Raw genomic sequence first — 20,239 nt, 5'->3', positions numbered from 1 at the left:
CTGAAGTAATCATAGAACTTTACTTAACAAATTTGTTAAAATATACTTCCACAGAAAAGACTATGCAACTCTTTCCAAAGGCCTATGTGTGGGTCAAGAAAGCTCTTCACTTGTGGCCATATTGAAGTAAAAGGCTCTTTCCTAAAGAAGCTGAATTTTGCTGCAAATCCTACTTCGTTACAAGGTTACAGAGCTATCTATATTCAGCTAGATCACAGTCTTGTTTGAAGTGATAGAAATGGCGATTCTTGTAACATGAACTGATTACAGTCAGGTTGAGGGGCAACCAAATTAATGAATGGCCAGGAAAAAAAATGTTGAGCTTCCCAGCAAGCAACTCAATAGCAGTAAAATTGACATTTTTGCCATGAGACAAAAAAAACTGCTGATTGTCTGAGAGAAGTGTGTGGAAGTTGTAAATGTAAATTCTTCTTTAAAAAGAAATTTGTTGAGTGAAGTAGCATTCACATTATCAGCTTTGTCAAAAGTAACAAATTCATCAACCAGTTTACAGTGCTGCCTTGGGGCATTTTCCATGAGCCTGAGTCATATGCTAAGCTCAGCAAAAGTCAATATGCCACTCATCAGTGCATATACCTTTAGCACTCAATGCTGATTAATGTGTTAAAGGTTTGACAGCAGCTTTTATGAATTTCTGACCAGCACCTCGAAGAAGGTCAGCATCCTTCTTCTTGGAGAATTTAAGGCTAGATGTAGATATAATTTAGATCTTTAGAACAGCATGGTCAGAAAGGATGTATTAAACTCCGCTGGTGTTCTATTAAGTATAGATGTGACACATGGCCTAATCACGACAAATACTAGATTCAGACAATACACCAACTGTGACTGTTTGGAGCCGTGGTTGTTCTAAGCACAGGCACTGCCTTGACTACATCATAATTAAAGCTTGTGATTAAAATGATATTCAAATCACAAGGGCCATGGCAAGAAGAAAACATTACAGGACAGACAACCTCAAAGTCTGTAATAGATGATTCATCTTACTGAGAAAAAAATAAGTGCACAACAAATTAAACAGCAGGTCCTTCAGACACCTTATTCTTGGTCCTTTTCCTCTCAGACCTGGCATCTGTTGTCACACCCACCCACCTTTCATATCACTTGTTAGCATTTGATAACCACAAAATCCAACCTCCACTTGCCAGCTACTCAGACTTCCTGTTTTGCAAAGAAATACTACCCATCCATGGACCAAGACACCATTGTTTGTTCTTTGTTATGTGTGTGTGTCTGTGTGTGTCTGTGTGTCTGTGTGTCTGTGTCTGTCTGTGTGTGTGTGTGTGTGTGTGTGTGTGTGTGTGTGTGTGTGTGTGTGCGTGTGCGCGCATGTGTGTGTGTATGGGTCCCATTCAGAAGATTGACTCAGTAGAAAGTCAAACTTCATATGGTCGAGTCCACATGATTGACTTTCCAAAATGTTGAAGCTTTTGAATGAAGATCGCAGTACAATATTGACTGGGGAATTTACCCTTTTCCGCACTGCAGTGCTTTCTTGGAGTTGGTATATGTAATATGTAGGGGTTGTGGGGAGGTGCAGGAGGGCTTGCACCACTGCAAAAACATAGATTTTTGTTGTTTTCTGTAGTTCAGCTTTTCAGAAAGTTGGTCATGTGATTTTGACCATATGAAGTTCGGCTATCTGTTGTGCCGCTCTTCTGAATGAGACCCATAAATACACACACACATACACACACACACCACTGAGAACCGCTTGTTTCTCTTGGCTGTAACTTCTCACATAAATAAAATGCCTAGAATAAAGTGTAAAAAACGTTTTAAGGTGCTGATATAATTCCATCACTAATAGCAATATTGCTAACTTCATTGAGGAGCCCAAGAAAAAGAAAATGCTCCTTTATTTGGCTATTACATGTGAAAGTCAGCAAATTCTGAACAACACAGAAGTTTCATCTGGGCATTGCTTATGCTTTTTTTTGTGATATTTTGATAAGCAAACCCACTTTCACCCCCAAGGCAGGGACACACCTTTACATACACTGCCACATGTATGTTTATACACACCCAGTCATACATAGACATAGATACAGAAACACACATTTATTAGCATATTTATTTCCAGGGCTTAATGAATTTATCTCTATGACGTGTTTTAAAACACATGGCATTAAAGAGATAATAATTATAATAATAAAAGTAGAGATGCTGAAGGGGAATGTTTTTATGAAGAGTTTGCATTATTTGCATAGGTAGTATTATAGTAATAATATGTCTTGTACCATAAATTATGTGAATGGTTGGTATAATTAAATTAAGATGTAAAATTTATATGTTATATTTTAAGTTATATATTAGGATAGATTTTAGAAATTTATTTCAATTTTTTGATGAATTATGTTTATTTAATTGTTACTATAAATTTCGTTTTAAAATTATATTTATATAAATTTTATATAATTATCTTATATAATTATTAATTAAAATATAGATATATAATTTTAAGTATAGTATAGAATGATAGTTGTGAGTTTATGGTTACATTAATTTCATAAACAATGTAGTGAATGGGTAGCAATGAAGGAAATGCTTTGGTTGTTCGTTATTTGCATTTGTAGTTTTAAATGGACTAATGAGTCTCATGACATCACTGATTGCTTTTTTATTTGAATATTTAAATGTTAATTAATGTAACCTGGTGGTTTGTCTGAGGAAGGAAGGATACTAAGCCTTCCGAAAGTGCTCGTTTATTAAATAGAGTTCTAACTTCTATTTTCATTGACTTTGTATATATTACAGCTTCGTGACAGTTGCATTGCTTTTTGAAGCTTAACGGACTTGCATTGTGTGCCTTGCTTCGTAATTATCTTGTCTTAACAGTTTGTGTTCAGTCTTTTAGGATTTTTAAGTTTTATTTTTCAATATTTTAACTGTTAGATATTTTGAGTTTAGATATTCTAACATACACCCATGTGTGTGTGTCTGTGTGTGTCTGTGTGTGTCTGTGTTTGTTGATACACTACTTGTGGATGTCTTCTGTAGCTTTGTTGCTAAAGAGGCTTTACATTTGGCATTGCAAGTATGCTACTAGTGAAGCTTCACTAGTTGCATATTTTTATGCATTTTTCAGATTAAAATTGGAATGGAACTACTTATTCTGGGATGCTTCCTAAATAGCTGAAATATGACCTATCAGGACCACATCAGTCACTTTTCAACTCAAAACATGCTTTGTACTTTGAGAATGGAGGACTCCAATGGTTATCCCACTTCACAAGGGTGAACCATCGACTGACCCCAGAAATTACAGACCTTTTAGTCTGACTAGTCTAATATGCAAGCCACGAAACAAATTATCATGGAAAAGAGCAACAAAGACATAGGCAACCTTCTTCAGACACTGGACCCGACCCAGTTTGGCTTTATCAGGAGAAGATCATGCCTCCTAAACCTTGTGAACTTCTTTGAGAGAGGGGAAAATGATGCATACTGCCTACTTGGACCTGGCTAAGGCTTTCAGTACAATACAGTAAAGTAGCCAACTTGGGTAGAATTGACACACTCACCAAACTGGGCATAAACCCCTATATAATTCACCGGATTGCCAGCTGACTCACAGATAGGACCCAGGAAGTCAGGAATGATGATGATAACCACCTCCACTGAGAAGACTGATCAGCAGTGGGGTGCATTAGGGCTCTGTGTTGGGACCACTCCTATTTGGTATCTACTTGCAGGTAAAGGCTAATGTCAAGGGCCTTTGGCCGACCAAGTTCACAGATTAATGCAAATTGAGAGCTGTCATAGATTCCTCCGTGATATAAACATCCTAGAAGAAGGCCTAACACAGACAAATGACTGGTGCTAAAGTCGGAGACTAAAACTCAGTGCCAAGAAATGCATTATAGTGCCTTATGGGAAAACTTCCACCCAGGCTAATTTCTACATTATGACACCCTTAAGAGTTGTTCCAATAGTCAGGAATCTGGGAACATATGTCAACAGAAATCTGACAATTGACCAACACATAGCCAAGGTGGTATTAAAAAAAAAAATCTTTCTATGTTGCCCAACGTATATATATGGCCATGGCATCCAGGTCCAAGGAAGTTCATAGTGTCCACTGTTCTGCCCGTATCAGACCCATCATTGAGTATAATGCCCCCTTTGATACGTACCTGACTAAACATATGCAACATTTGAAATGCCCACAAAGGTTCCTTACCAGGAGAATCCAAGATAGAAACACATTGTCCTCTACAAATTTTCTTAAAGCCCTCTCTCTATACTCTGTCTCTATGCCTGACATATAGGGCATCCTTGGATGCAGTTCTGATGGACCATTTGCACATCCACAAAATGAACAGCATCAAAACCATTCGATCCAAGGATTTAAATTATGCTTGTGACATAAATATGTCTTGTTGGGGAGACAGATGTTTGTCTCTGAGGATCCCCATGCTCTAGAACAGGCTCCCCATCCATGTGAAGCAGAGTTCATCCCAACTGTTTTTAGGTGTAACCCTGACCAGTGGAGGGGGAATCAGAAATTCACCCCAGGTCTGGCCCCCATGTCTTGCATAGACAGAGACAGACAGTAATATAGTAATGCCTTAATGCCCAAAATAACATAAACCCCCCACATAACGTTTAGAAACATCTTGACTAACATTCTCCTTCCTCATAAATGCCCTTGATACACAGGGACACAATTTGGTTGGGTTGCATGGCAAGGCTTATAAAGGCACCGGCGATCATTAGCCTACCTTAGTAGTGGGTTTTGCCTCTTTTCCTCTAGGGTGGAATATCAAACAAGCAGGCATAAGTTAGATCCATCTGGGAAACATATTTTCTCTTTATTGTTTGATGATTCTGTGAATTAACTGACTAAAAGAGACTCTTCATCTGTGATACAGGCTGAAAAACAAAAAAAAAAAATAGTTGTCAGATAAAGAAGCAGCTGTCAAGTTGTGCAGTATAAAATATGTACAGATGAAATGGCCATTTTAGGAGGAAGGATTTGGTGAGTCGCAGTAATAGTTGTGTAGTACTTAAGGTTAGAATTAGCTAGTCTTAGTAAGGTATAATTTTCAGAAATGTGGATGAGGTAAGCAAAGTGCAAAATATAAATCAGTCATTGTCCTTGCATGCATTGCAGAGTGTCTCACTTGACAGATATGAATACAGCTCTCTTTAAATTGAGATAATTTTGCCAGTTTAAGTAAGCCAGGAGGGTATTTCATAGTCATGAGCCATTTCTGAGAAAAAACATTCCCTTGGAATAATATAAAAACAATTTTCTTAAGGTGCATGCTGCATCATACCAAGAAATTAGATTCTGAGTTTGTGAGATCTAGAAGTGTATTTAAGAGGCAGAATTGAGTTTGGAAGGAAGACTACTCAGTAAAAGGTTAGAATTTTTAGTACTAGTAGGCCAGCTGGAATTTTTTAGTGGCAGACAGTGATTCTCTGTCTCTCTGTCTGACTAGGTAGATTAATGAATCAGCAGGTTTTGTTGAGTACAGTTTATAAAATTCTAGTTAGTTTGGGAGGAACCCAAAACCAGTGAAACCATGATATGACAGATTGAGTATGATTCGTTAATTTAAGCCTCTGATGTGTGTCAGATAAGACATAAGAGTATAAAGATGGGGTCTTCATAGGTTCATAGGTAGGTAATAGGCTATCGGCCTTAGGGCCCATACAAGCCTAGCCAAAAAATGTACCCTGGCTTTCACCACCCAAGAAAATTATTTTCCTGTGCCCCTGTCGAGCAGAGCCACAGAAGTGATCCCTGGGGTGAATTTCCCATTTCCCATCCAGTCATCAAGATTTTTGAATCATAAGGGGTTGGGAGGGTGGCCGGGGTTGGGAGGGTGGCCTAATGGTTAAGGTGTTTGCCTTACAAATACAAGGTGCAGGGTTTGAGTCTGACAAGGGATAATTGGCTAGGCTTAAAATGGCTCGCAAGGGCAGTTAGCCTAGTACTACTCTATGAACCTATAACCAAGTAATTCTATTCATGACAAAAAATGCCAAGAAATTCACATTGATAGCGAATCTTGAAAGATGAATGTTGGCATTTTAAGCCCTTCAAAGCTTGTTAAACACTTTTAGGCCTTTCAAACAGACATAATGCAGAATCAGTGTCCATCTGAAGAACAGAGAGATTTAAAGTCTGTTAGGCACTTTGTTCTCTCATACTTTTGTTGTGTGTGGCAGAATACATTTTTAACAGCATGTAAAAACTGTTTTACCTTCTGCTGCTGCTGTTTGCCAGCCAGCACTGTCCTCTGTTTATCCTTGGTGCAAGGTCATACTGTGACAGTGCTTAACAAAAGCCTGTTAAACATCTTTCTCACAACAGAAAAGTACTTGGAGCATAACCTGCACTACATTTGACTTGTTGATGTCGGCCTAACTTGTGTTATACCATCCATTCTACACTTCAGGTATTTTTAATAGTGGTGTGAGAGCATTAAGCTTGCACAAAAGGGGCCATGTAGGCTTTCTAACATCTAGCTTAATCTCATTTGTGAAAAAAGAAGAAGATAAGGTCCACAGTAGTCTCTTGGGAACACCTTTTGGGCAGAAACCAGGCTCAGAAAGAAAACATCATCAGAGAAGACCTAACAAATGTTCAGATCCCACAAGAACCAGTTCAAGAGATACTGACCAAACTTTGAATGTTAGAGTCTGTTAGGAACTAACTGGTTATCTTCCAGGTCAAGTACTCTCATAAGAGAGATAAGTAAAGCTCCACTTAACAGCCTTTCCTTCATGTAGGTGTCAGTGGAATCTGCAACATAATAAAGGGTATTTAAAATACTAAAGTTAAAGCAGAAACTAACTGTGTGTGACATAATGCAGTAGTGGAACTGAAAATGGAATATTGTATTTCAGAACATTAGCCTTACTCCAAGGCACACACTGATATATAGACTGTATTTTATACAGCATATATCATGGACAGAAGTAGGTTAAAAAATAAAAAGTTTGCTGGGTGCACAAGACCCAGGATTAAAAAAGTGCCCAATCCTGGTGGACGCACTGGTGCCAGTACTGGAAAAAATGACAATGTAGAGTCCTCAAGACATGGAAAGATTCCTACAGTGGACTAGGTCAGGCTCTAGGGAGCATGGCCCCCTGTTGTAGAAGGAAGTAGTAGTCCACAAAAATCACAAAAACTGTTAAACACTTTTAGGCCTTTCAAACAGACATAATGCAGAATCAGTGTCCATCTGAAGAACAGAGATATTTAAAGTCTGTTAGGCACTTTGTTCTGTCATACTTTTGTTGATGTGTGTGGCAGAATACATTTTTAACAGCCTGGTTTCTGCCCAAAAGGTGTTCCCAAGGGACTCCTGTGGACCTTATCCTCTTCTTTTTTCACAAATGAGATTAAGAAGAAGCCCACAATTTCCAGATAGATGATGTACAAAAAGATTGAGAGAGAAATTAGAGGAAAGAATACCTGCACAAGAAAAAACTGTCAAAACCTTCAGAAAAATGTGTTCATTAAATACAACAGATTTTTAAAAAACATTGTATAGACCAAGAAACCTTTCAACATTTGGAAAAAGAAGCAAATGTGGAGTTGCAAAAATATAAAGAAAATCTAGAGATTTTTGAAGGGTATAAAAAAGGAAATATGTACATGGGAAAGAAAGAGAGAGAGACCTGGTGTGGTACAATATTTATGCAAAGGAGAAAGTCAAAATCAGTATAAAAAAGCAGCCGCAAAGGTAGTCTAAGAGAAATACAGGCAAAGACATCCGGATATGAATAATTTTACTATACAAAAAATAAGATCACAAGGAAGGAATGTAGAACAGAAGATTAGTGAAGTAGAAATTATAAAATAGAAGCTGAAGTTATGGAATATCTGCAAAGTGAAGGATTTAGTGTAGAAAATCTAACACAGGTTATATCACAGCATGATGGAACAAGTCCCCCAGAGACAGTTGAAGGAATATGGGCACAGGAAAGAAAGAAGTTTGATATGGTGCAATATTTATGCAAATTTAATATGGTGCAATATTTATGCAAAGGAGAAAGCAAAACTAATCAATACAAAAAGAGCAGACCAAAAATATTTGAAGAGAAATATAGGCAAAGGCATCTGGATCTGGAAATTTTTGCATTACAGAAAATAAGAAAACAAAGAGGAAGAGCAGAAAAGAGGATTAGTAATGGAGAAGTTAAAGAAATAGAAACTGAGGTTATGGATTACCTGCGAAGTGAAGGATTTGGTGTAGAAAATCCACCTCTGATAACATCACAGCAGGATAAAGCAAAAGATCCCCAAATTAAAGAGAAACCAGTGGAGTGAGAAACATCTGATCAGTTGCCATATGAAAATACTTTACAGCCTTCCGTAGGCAACCAGTACAAAAGTTCATTTGGAGCTGCAGAGCAAGGGAAGGAACTGGAAACTGTGGCAACTCTGGTGCAGTGTTGTGGAGTGATGGGCCAGTGAGTTCCCATGTGAAGGAGCAACGGATAACACAGGATAAGACTGAAGAGAATGTGGCACAGGAAGATGCTCTGGAACTTTCTGTAGAATGCCCATAGGAAATAGAAACTGCTGAACAAAGAATGTGCCCTCAGTTTAGAAGAAAATTATCTAAGAGAAGAGTTGCTTGATTTAATACAGACTAGATATGTATATTAAGATCAATGAAAGAAATACACTACAGAAAGTCAAAAAAATCCCCAAAAGTTAAAAGTTTGATAAAACAAATGAACACAGTAATTAGGACTGTTCATAGTGATTCATGCAATATAACAGAAGTAAATAAGATATATTTCTGTGCAACTAAATTAATAACAGATACATTTTACTGCAAAAATACAGGGCAGTAAGGAAAAGGAAGGGGATAAATCAAATGCCACCATGGAAGTATCAAATAGAGAAAACTATAAAGCAATTAAAACAAGAAGTGTCTTTGTTATAACAGTTTAGAAGAGGGAACAGATCAACAAATACTTGCAAAGATATATGTGATAAAAGCAGTGCACAGTATCAGAGCAGATCAAGATCTATTGTGCAGTATCACAAAAAAATATCAGCACAGGCAGTAAAACTTAGAAGATATACAGATAAATATAAAGGGACAGTACAAAATAAGGAATTTATTAATGACCCAAAAAAGTTTAATAGAGAAATGGGAAACTAAGCAAAAGGAAATGAAACGCCACCAAAAAAAAGAAGAAATAGATACATTTGGAGAAATATCTGTGAAAATCTTGTGGAACATAACAGATGCTGAATGGATAAAAGAAGTATAAGAAAGAATAAGAAGTTCATATGTACAGGATATGAAATGGAATGAAGTAATGGCCAGAGAAATTGAAGCAAAGTTAAGAAAAGCTCCTGTTTGGAAAACCCCAGACCCAAATGCAGTACCGAACATCTGGCTAAAAGTATTAACATCTTTACATGACAATTTAGTCACGAGTAAGAACTATTTATATGCGCACGCCGAGCAGACACCAACTTGGTTAACAACAGGAAAAGCAATACTCATACTCGAGTGAACCTGCAAGTTATACTGAAAACTACAGACCAGTAACTTGCCTTCCGACGACATATAAGCTATACACTGGAATTGATGCCGACAGAGTTTACAGTCATTTAGAAGAAAAGCCAATCATGGCAACAAAAGAAAATATATATGGAGCAAAAGATCACTTGTAGTTAAGTAACGTTATAAAGGAGAACTGTAAAAAGGGGAAAAAATCTAAGTATGGCATGGATAGACTACAAAAAATCATTTGAGAGTATCCCACATTCATGGATAAAACAGTGCTTAAAATGTATAAGATACACCCTACACTGATCAATTACATCGCAGTGACCATGAAACAGTGGCAAACCTCTTTGCTACTAAGCCATGATAAAGGGTAAATTATTATTCCAGGGTTAAAATTCAAAGGGTAGATATTCCAGGGTGTGACTCCTTGTCACCACTGCTCTTTTGTCTTGCCCTTAACCCATTAAGCTGTCTACTTAACAGATTAGGTCATGGCTACAATTTGGCTCCCAGAAAACAACAAAGTGTAAAGACTTCTCATCTTCTCGTTGTGGATGATTTAAAACTATATAGCTCATCAGATGAGGAACTGAAAGCACAACTGCATGTGATCAGAACTTTTTTAGATGATATAAAATGTCATTTGGTCTTGATAAATAAAACTTTTAAATTAGGAAAGCTGCAGCGACAAGAAAACATTGGTCCAGGACATGAATGCAATATAAAAGAACTTGCTCAAGAGGGAGTATATAAATATTTAGGAAATGGTAAAGGATCAACAATAAAACATGAACAAATGTGAATAAAACTTAGTAAGGAGCATTTTAGAAGACTAAAATTAATACTGAAAACAGTACTGACATCTAGGAATGAAGTCCAAGCTATAAACCAATTTGCTGTTCCTGTCCTAACATATAGTTCTGGAGGGATTGACTGGTCCCAAAACGTGTTAGATCAGTTGTAAAGGAAAAGCCAACACATGTTTCATGCTTATCAGATTATTTATAAAAGTCAGAGTATACCAAGACTATATATTCCCCATTCTGAAGGAGGTATGGGCCTCCTCAAAACTGATTGCATATCTAGACCTGCAATCATAGGACTGTATGCATATCTGCTGATTTCACAAGACTGAAACAGTGAAAGTTTTAAAACATGAGGAGAATAAGTCCAAGATGACTTCCCTGCTTAGATTAGCAGAAGCATATCGGTGTCGGGCGGGAATTGAAATTAAACCAGAAGTAGATAAAGATCAGGTAGCAACTGAATGTGCCAAAAAACAAAAGAAAAATATAAAGTGAGGGATCAGATGAGAAGACAAGAAATGTGGAAAATGCATAAATATAGTTGCAAGTATAGAAAACTCTTGGAACGTCATGTCCATCAGGATTGAGAACAGGAATGGTTAAGGAAAGGTGAATTTAAACCAAAAGACAAAAGGTTAATATTGGCGGCCCAAGATAATGGACTACATGCACATTAATTTGCAAAAGCCATTGAACATTTGAGAGAAACAGACAAATGTAGGTTTTGTAAAACAGAACTGGAAACAGTTGCAAATCTTGGTTGTGATATACTAATGGCAGAATGACTGCATACTGAAAGGCATAATAATGTGGCAAGACTGTTGCATTGGGTATTGTGCAAACATAATATTGAAGTAACTGAAAAACATTAAGCACATGAGCCACAAAGCATTATAGAAAATGATGCAATTTGTATCATATTATATCACCCATTACCAACAGTTAAAAAAAAGATGTAAGAAAACCAGAAGTAGTAGTCCATGAAAAGAAGGCAAAAGTAGCATTGATCATTGACATTGCTACACCCAGTGACTAAAGTGTCCTACGTACAGACAGACACAAAGTTATAAAATACCAGGATTTGTAGGCAGAGACAAGGGCAATGTGGAAGAAGGATACCCAGTCAGTTCCAATAGTAGTAGGAGCAATGGGGCTTGAAAAAAAGAATTTACAATCGTACTTGGATATGTTACCGATACATGTAACTCCATATGATTTGCAGAAGGAGTCATTACTGGGCACATTGAGGATAGCACTTCTGGCTAACATCAAAGATTGAAACAATACTAATTTCATGAATTTCAGTCATAGTTTGACTTAGGAATGGGGTCCATTCTCATCATGGTATTAGAAACCCAAAGGACTTGGAGAAATTAAAAAACAGCTCAATCTTGTGAGAAGTGTGTGGGAGAGCAAAGCCCTCAGTTGTATTTATTGACGTCGTCATGAAGCTGCTAGCTGACAATATTTCCAGCAAACTGGTTAGTGGCAGAACATTGGAGATGGGTCAGAAGTTTGAGGGGGAATTTGAGACTTGACGTTGGTTGACTTTATTTTTTCAACAGGAGGGAGAATGTTGTGAGGCAACAGACAAAATAAAGATTCATACAACAGGTCTGAGACTCCGGGCTATAGACAATGCAAGTATAGCTAGGTGAATTTTAAGCCATAATCTCAGATTTGCAAGGTCTATTAAGAAAGATGCGACTTTCTTGGAGTGACCTTCTAAAGGGAAAATTAGGATTTGGTGAAAGTTTCCTGTAGGGTACCGAAAGGTTTGTAGACATATGCTAGGTTAGGGTAGAACAACTCAGTGGAAGCAGGAAATAAAAAGACATCTGTGAAGATATCTTGATCCTTACAAGGAAATATGTGGTCATGAGACAGGTATAAATGAGGAATTTTGTCTTTGCTAAGAATAGCTTCTTGAGTTCAGTCTAGCATGAATTTTGGCTAACTAAGATAGTGACTCTGAAGTTATCTATAGCTATTAGCTTTAAACTGCCTGCTCGAGATTCTGGCTATCTTCTTTAGTTTTCTTTGGTAGTTTGTTAGTAGTCCACCAACATTTCTGTCATTCATAATCTCTAGTTTGGTTAGAAGCCTGATAGTATTTGAAGCTAGAGACACACAATTCCTTTAAACCTGAGTGGTTCAAGAGAAGAAATTATTTTTAGTCTAGAAACAATTAAAGTAAGGAAAGCTTGAGTTTGATTGACATGGCTAGCAGCATATATGGAGAGCCATTCTGTCTGCCCCAGTGCACCTAGCAAGTAAACAAGGAGAGAATGCCCATTGAATACTGTAGGATGCTTTTTTAAGACGAGTAGGAACTAGCAGGATCAGTAAGGGAGTTAGGAAGGACCACAAAACCAATTTGCATTATTTATATATATATATATATATATATATATATATATATATATATATATATATATATTTGCCCTGGGAGTGGATTGGTTTAAGTAGGGATAGAGGTGAGATAGATTAAAGATATGTTACGACCATTTTAGCAAAGACTTCAGTAAACTAAACTAGTTTAATATAAGGTCCCTCATTAGAATAAAGTTACTATTGTGATTTAGTCTTGAGAAGCTGTAAGTTCTGCAAATGTCATAAAGAGGAGAGAGGTAAGATGTAGACATTATTCTCCCGTGCATTGTGAGGAACTAACTAGTGTGTAGAGGGAGGGTCCAGAGAGAAGCTTGTTGCAAATAGCTCAATGTGAAGTCGTTTTTAACAACAGAGGAGTATACTACCACCCACTCTAAATCATCACCTGTCATATCTTAGTATATGATGGCTGTCCAGAATAAATGGTACTTCAAAGAAAAGTGATTCAAACAAAAAAATGTCCTATTTTGTTACATCTTTAAAGTGCTTTCTGTAGGTGGTTTTGGCTACCCCACACACCTCTCCCAAGATTGTTCTGCCTTGAAGTAAGGCTAATGTTGTGTGATACAGTATTCCATGTTCAATTCCACTATTGCAGGAATCACAGTTATGGTCCTTGGATTTTAGCACACATTAAGATAGTGTGATTTTTAACTAGGTCTGTGAAATAGCCAGGACAGTCATGCTGTTGACTGCAGATCAAGCACTGAGATATATTACAGTTTAGAATTTGTGCAGCTTGAAAGAAAATGGGATAGTTTCAGTGCTGAGGTGTTGGATGGACCCTGGGGTAGGACCTGTAGGGGTAGCCCTTCGAAGTATGCTAGAAGGTGAAATGAAAGCTAGGTGACTCTTGAGATTAATATTCCCAGCTTGTAAGTGCTTAAGGAGAGGAAGAACAAAACTTTGTTGTGAAAGAAATTTACGAGGATGCCCTTTGTCATAACTCTGGATCTTAGATTTTCCAGTCTGTCCACTTCAGTAGACGAGACTGGCCTGCCTCTAGACAGCAACACGGCAAACAGCTCTTCTCAAATAGCACAAGCTCCTCTGATAATGTCTGATAATGCACTGTCGCTCTTTTTTCAGTTTGCCGCCTTAGCATCAACAGCAAACTTCAGCAGCTCAGAAATAACTATTCCATTGTTATCCTATTGTTCATTGTCTAAAGCCAACTTAAGGAAAAGTGGGAATATCAGTAACTGTTTTCTGAGCTGCAAGGTCACAAGTACAAATTACAACATGGCTTCCTTAATGCTGGTCGACTTGTAGTATTAAAACTGCCATCATCATATATCACCATTAAATATCCAATTGCAGGAGGCTGTGTGGTAGAGTAGCACCCATTTCTCTCTGGAAAAAGTGTGATGCCTCTCCTAAACCAAGACACTGAAGATGATTTATTATATCTGGTTGATATCAATCATTAGATCATTGTTGCAGTAGTCTAAGCTGTATGGGGGCATATCCTGCCAAGGATTGGATGACTCAGCTTTCAGAGTTTTAGGGTACTTTCCAAATGCCTTAACCACTATACAGCTTGAGAGGAACAATGCAACTGCAGTAGTTGTGGCAAAGCTTCACAACTTTCTTGCCACCAAAGTGCACTTGAGTGATTGGCAGTCAGCATTTCTTCAAGACTGGGCAGTTAATTATTTAGTTGGGAACATTCTTCTGTTTTATTACTTTTTGTGAGGAAAGGTTTACCTTTTCTGTCAAAAATATTTTTGTAGGGGCTAGGGCTAGTGTTTTTGTTGCTTCTCACCAAAAATGTTACTTCAAAACAAGAAGATAAGACCAAAGGCTCTGTGACCCACTTGTCTGACAGTTTTCTAGGAAGAAACATGGACCTAACTCCCAGCTCCACAGTTCTTCCCTCCCTGGTCCATAAGAAGCAAAACATTTTATGGAAGGCATCAGTTTTCTGTTCAACTCAGCAGATAAGTCCCAATGCTGTGGGCATTTTGAGTACCTTGCACAACTCATTGATTTCTCTTGGTCCCTTTGGTGTTGCTTCTCAGGATATGATTAAGGATTGAGAGGAGGGCATGTCCTGTGTGGTTATAAAAACAAAACCACGCAAGGTTTACAGAGACTCTGACAGGCTTGTAAAACCACACAAGAACTTTAATAAAATAACGTGGAATTACAATTTTTTTAAATTAGTGCTTTTGTTTTATTTAATCATAAAACTTCATCAGATCAAATTCTACTTAATACCAGTTCACTTAAAAAGCTATACCTTAATCACATGACAGGCAAGCCCCTCTACGAAGCATCTATCATTTAAAGCAATATTCTCTAAAAGCACAAAAAGTTTGAATAACCTCCAACACCTTTTTTTAAAAATAAACAACACAAATGTTTATATAAGTAAATAAAGTTTTTTTTTCTTTATCTTTCAAAGGTCTTAAGCTTCAGCAAACAACTAATTAGAAATTTGATTATTCAAACCAGGCTATGCATTAGCATTAAGACAGAGCTTGCCAATACAGCTCATGTTTCTCTAAATGCAATGCTCATGGCCCTCCACATTTATTTTGAGCAATTTTTCCACAATAACAAATTAAAATGAATGGCTAGGTTTATCCCCAACAGAGAGAGTATCTGAATTTATACGATTTATTAACTAAACTACCAACTTTTTGCATTTTTCTTATGAAGTTAATGAACTTAGCATAGTATTTTTAGATATTCAGCTGAGTAAGGATATGTTAAATAAGAAATGTTCACAAATTTACCGCAAGCCTACTTTTTTCTCATGGGTACCTACATTTTACCAGCTTACATCCTGTTTCACAAAAGCATGCCATCGTAAAAGGACAATTTGTTAGGGTGGCATGCATGGTGTCCACCACTGAAGATTTTTTAGGTAAGTGTATCACCATAAAAAACATCTTTGTAGTATGGGAGTAGCCAGCTGAGTTTGTGGATGAATTAATGTACGAAGTTATAAATAAAAGGGAAAGAGAATTTTAGCTTCCTATTTTGAATGACCATCGTACCTTTGTTAATAGTACTGGAAATAGAATGTTAGTGGAAGTTTTTAACAAAGTTTACTGAGATTTGGACAGAGTCAGCAGGCATTTAGAAGTTAAGCTGAAGCTTCTTATAGTTGTTCTTTTATTACCCAGTTTAATGCTGACAGTCACATTATAAGAAAAATTGTTGAAAATAATTGGGTGTTTTTTTGGAAGGACAGTTCAGTATTACTTAGGGTAGGTGAGAGACCATTGGTTTTATATATGAGGGGAGCTAACCTAAAATCTATCACTGAAGGGTTTGGTAAACAATCAGTATCCATATTCCAAAAGAACCTAGTACGTACCATATCTCAAAAGGTGGGCGTTGTTTTGTTTGCAGTTGGATTTTTAGTATATGAGAATTTTAAAATTAAAAACTTGAATTTGAGAATAAATGGTGATTTTGATTGCTGTACCGTAGGGGGTTTGCATGTAGCAATTTTGTCAACACTGTCCTGGCTATTATATAGGTAAAACGGAATGCAAGCTTAAAGACCATGTTAGTGAACGCATACATGATATTAAAGTTAAGGTATGTAATGCTTTAGCAAGACATGCTGGGGATAAACCTGGGCATTCATTTAAATTTGTTATTGTCGAAAAAGTGCTCATAAATGAATGTAGAGGGCCATGGGCATTGCATTTAGCTGTATTGGCAGCTTTTTATTAATGCTAATATATGGCCCAGTTTGAACAATCAAATTTCCGTTAGTTTGTTGAAGCTTAAGACCTTTGAAAGATAAAGAAAAAAAAGAATTTATTTATTTCTATGTACATTTTTAAGGTAGTTTTGTGCTTTTGGAGATATTGCTTTAAATATTGCTTCATAGAGGGACTCGTCTATCATGTGATTAAGGTATAGCTTTTTAAACAATCCGGTATTAAGTAGAATTTGATCTGATGAAATTTTATGAATTAAATAAAACAAAAATGCTAATCTTAAAAAAATCGTAATTCCACATTATTTTATTAGTTTAAGTTCTTATGTGGTTTTTCAAGCTTGTCAGACACTCTGTAAACCTTGTGTGGTTTTGTTTTTATAAATTTTCTTTGTCTTATGCAGTTTATCAGTGTTGCCTCTGTGGTTATTCAGTTGTCCTGTTCAGGGGGAACTAGTCCTTTCAGCATTGGAGAAGGAAGCAGACCTTATTCTTTTGGAAAGTTGCTCTGAGCACTTTTGCAAAGCTACTCTGAGCAGCTTGATACTCTGCAAAGGATGGTACTTCTGGTCGCTTTTCTTGGTCAGTTCCCCAAGTAGCAGATGTTGGCCATTTCTGAAGCCACTCTGAGAAGCCTGAATCCCAGAAAAAGGAACATTCTTCGGGAGTTTCCTATTTTGCAGATTCTCCTAGGAAAAGGACACAAAACTTTAGGCATATTTATTCACCTTTAACACTTGGGGCCAACAAGGAGGACTGTCAGGGTTTTACTAAAAGTTTATTTAAAGTCTTTCTGCCTTTACATTGTCAGTCTTCTCTACAAAGGAAAAGAAAAAGATTTTCCTCTTTCTCTCAAATTTTGACTCTCTCTCTGTCTCTCAGAGACAGGAATTAGACTTAGAATGTGTTTTGAAGTCTCTACTCTGTAAAGTGGGGATTCTCACTCTGCAGAAAATTGTTCTTTCATTTTTTCCACCTGAGGAATTATCTTTTTCTGACACTGTTGCCAGAATGAAGGAATCACTTCACTTGGACAACAAATAAATACCATAATCCCAGCAAAGGTACTATGATTTATTACAGGTGGAATTTCCTCAACCTGCAGCTGTTCCTCCTGCGCTGTCAACATTAAAAGATGCTTTCCTTGCAGCCAGCGGTTTGCTTGACAGTTGGTTATTTGCAGTCAAGAGGTCTGGTAAATTGTGTAATATTCTTCCAACCCCCAAATTTACTTTTTCAAACCTTAGAGCAGACCCTGCAGTCATTTGTGTGTCAAAACAGTCTTCTGCCAAACATCCTTTAAGACCACTAATCGTATTCCTTCTGAAAAGATGGCAAAGCCTTTGATAGATTTGGGGAAAAGTTTATACTTCTACCTTGGCCTTTGAATCGTGAATTGCCAGGCTGACATGTCCAGGTTTCTGCTGGCTTCTTTTGACAATATCAGAAAGTTAATTGCTGACCTTCCTTTTTCAGAGGCTAAGACAGCTCTGAATTCTTTAATATCCTCTGTGCCTCAGCTAATTAATCACTTTCTTAAATGTTTTTATGACACTGCTGGTACTGTTGCTAGGGCAGCTGCCACTGGATCAGTGATGAGAAGATTTGCCTGGCTAAGTTCCCAGAATTTACTAGAAGATGTTTGACTGTTCATCTGGATTAAGAGGTTTTGTGTAGTTCATACTCTGTTGAGGTTCTTAAAGGATATGATGAGAGTAAAATATTTGTTTAGGAGGTTACCCAGATTTTACAGCCCTCAATGCCAAAATATAAAATAAACTTTTCTTCCATTTTAGGTTCCTTTTGTAGGAGGCAGAATAAGCAGTTTTTTCAACAAGGCACAGGCAATTAAATTTCAAAAAGCAATGGCGTTGTGGTTCGAAAAAAGAATGGAGAGTCCTCCCAAAGCCAAGAACCTAAATGTGCTGTCATATTATCCCTCTTCCACCACACCGTAGCATTCTAGTAAAGTTTTCCCAGAGTGTAAGCCTTCACCTCCCTCTGTGACACCATAATTTCAGGCACTTGGGGTTCTGAGAATCACCAAGAAGGGCTGCAAATTGCAGTGGGGAGTCCCTTCCACCTTTTCAAGTGATTGCTATGCATCTGCAGAATAAAACCACCCTCCTTCTTCCTATCTTTGATCAAAACCTGTTCTCTAAACCAAATAAGGAAAGGGCTTTACTCAAAGTCTTTCTGTTACCAAAGAAAGGAGGAACTTGGAGACCAGTCCTAGACCTTCTTTTTCTGAATCTTAATAACAAAGTCCCAGAATTCATAATCTTGTCTGTCCAGTCTTAATCATTCCATCTCTTAATTTTCTAAGTGAAAATTTAAAAGATGCCTATCATCACATTTCAATGCTCGTTGATTTCATGTGCTTTTTAAAATACTGTGTGTCTAGTTTATGTTTTCAATTATCTTCCTTACCTTTTAGTTTGTCAACAGCACGAAGAATGTTACAAAGTGCCTGGCTTCTGTGATAAGCCATTGCAAGTTACAAGAGATTTGTTTTTTTTTTCCATATTTAAATGACTGCCTTATTTTTTTTAGATTCTTCTGAAAATTGTCCAAGAACCTCTGGCTTGGGTAAGAAACCTTTTTCTCAGTGTGGAATTTCATGTGAACAAAGAGAAATATTCTCTCATTCCGTATCACAGGATAGTCTTTCTGGGATGTCTTCTGGATACATCCCTCCTCCTGGTGGATTTTCTTTTTCAGGGCAAAGTGGAATTTTACAAAGAACAGCTTCAGATATTCTCCAACCAGACTTCGCCATCAGCCAGGGAGTCTCAGGATTCAAGATTTTGTGGCCACTATAATTCTCATGATTCTTTAGGCCAGACTTTTATGAGGAAGATTCAACAGTTCATCATATCCATTTGAACTGAATAGTAGCAAATCTTTCATTTCAGAGCCCAGTGATGGGGTTGATAATAAAGGAGTTGCCTCGTCAGTGAATCAGTTGCCTGTCACCCCAGGTCTCCTCTTTTCCTTTCCAATCTCTACTCAGTCTGTAACCACAGATGTTTCAGGCTTTGTTTGGAGAGCTATATTGGGGGTTGGGGTGAAGGTTCAGGGCTATGGGATTAGCAGGACAAATTAAAACACGTAAATGTCAAGGAACTAATGGCATTAAACTCTCACTCAAGCCACTTTGGTTTTGTTAAGGGCAGATCAAGGCTACTTAAGCTAGTTGACTTCTTTGAGAAGGTTACTAAAGAAGTGAAGGAGAGCAAATCAGTAGCATATCTAGACATTGCAAAAGCCATTTGACACCATCTCCAAGTGGGTACCCCAGATAAACTATCCCATCTAAATTTTAATCCATATGTAAATTGATGGATAGCAAATTGGTTCACAAGCAGAGTACAGGAAGTTAGAGTAAGCTGCTGTGCTTCCTCCAAAAGACCTTTTACTAGTGATGTATCCAAGGGTTCAATCCTTGGGCCACTCCTCTTTGTCATTTACCTCTTGAAGGTCAAAGCTGTTGATAAGAGTTTATGGCTGACCAAGTTTGCAGATAACTTTAAACTTGGTGCCATCATAAACACCCCAGAGGACACCAAGATCCTCCAAGAAGGTCTTCCCCAATTAAATAGTGTGTGTCAAAAACAGGAAATAAAACTGAATGCCAAGAAATGTATAATAGTATCCTTTGGCAAGCAAGAAGTTCCTTTTAACTACATGCCTAAAAATTGATCCAGTAGTAACGGGCCAAAAATGAACTGAATTTCAATCAGTGTGTATTTGCAATGTAAGAAAATATTTTTTCATTGCACAGCTTATTACTAAGGGTATGGCATCCATGTCCAAGGATGTGATTGTTCCACTGTATTCTG

The 20,239-nt window shown here is 37.3% G+C and overlaps 1 protein-coding gene across 2 annotated transcripts in view; it reads left to right on the top strand.

Annotated features, from left to right (window-relative positions):
• The window catches only part of RABL3 (RAB, member of RAS oncogene family like 3), a 696,369-nt gene that overhangs the window by 353,198 nt on the left and 322,932 nt on the right, over positions 1-20,239 (top strand). Inside the window, exon 6 of one of the 2 annotated variants that reach the window (XM_044071511.1) lies at positions 18,951-18,986. The exons of the other annotated variant lie outside the window; for it this stretch is intronic. Within the exon in view, the coding sequence (XP_043927446.1) occupies positions 18,951-18,986 (36 nt within the window). The remainder of the gene's footprint in view (positions 1-18,950; positions 18,987-20,239) is intronic. 2 annotated transcript variants of the gene reach the window in all.

This window comes from Protopterus annectens, chromosome 5.part0 (genome assembly GCF_019279795.1).
Source record: "Protopterus annectens isolate FY-2018-M chromosome 5.part0, PAN1.0, whole genome shotgun sequence".
Classification (NCBI taxonomy): domain Eukaryota; kingdom Metazoa; phylum Chordata; order Ceratodontiformes; family Protopteridae; genus Protopterus; species Protopterus annectens.
This window is presented reverse-complemented; position numbering and strand designations above follow the sequence as displayed.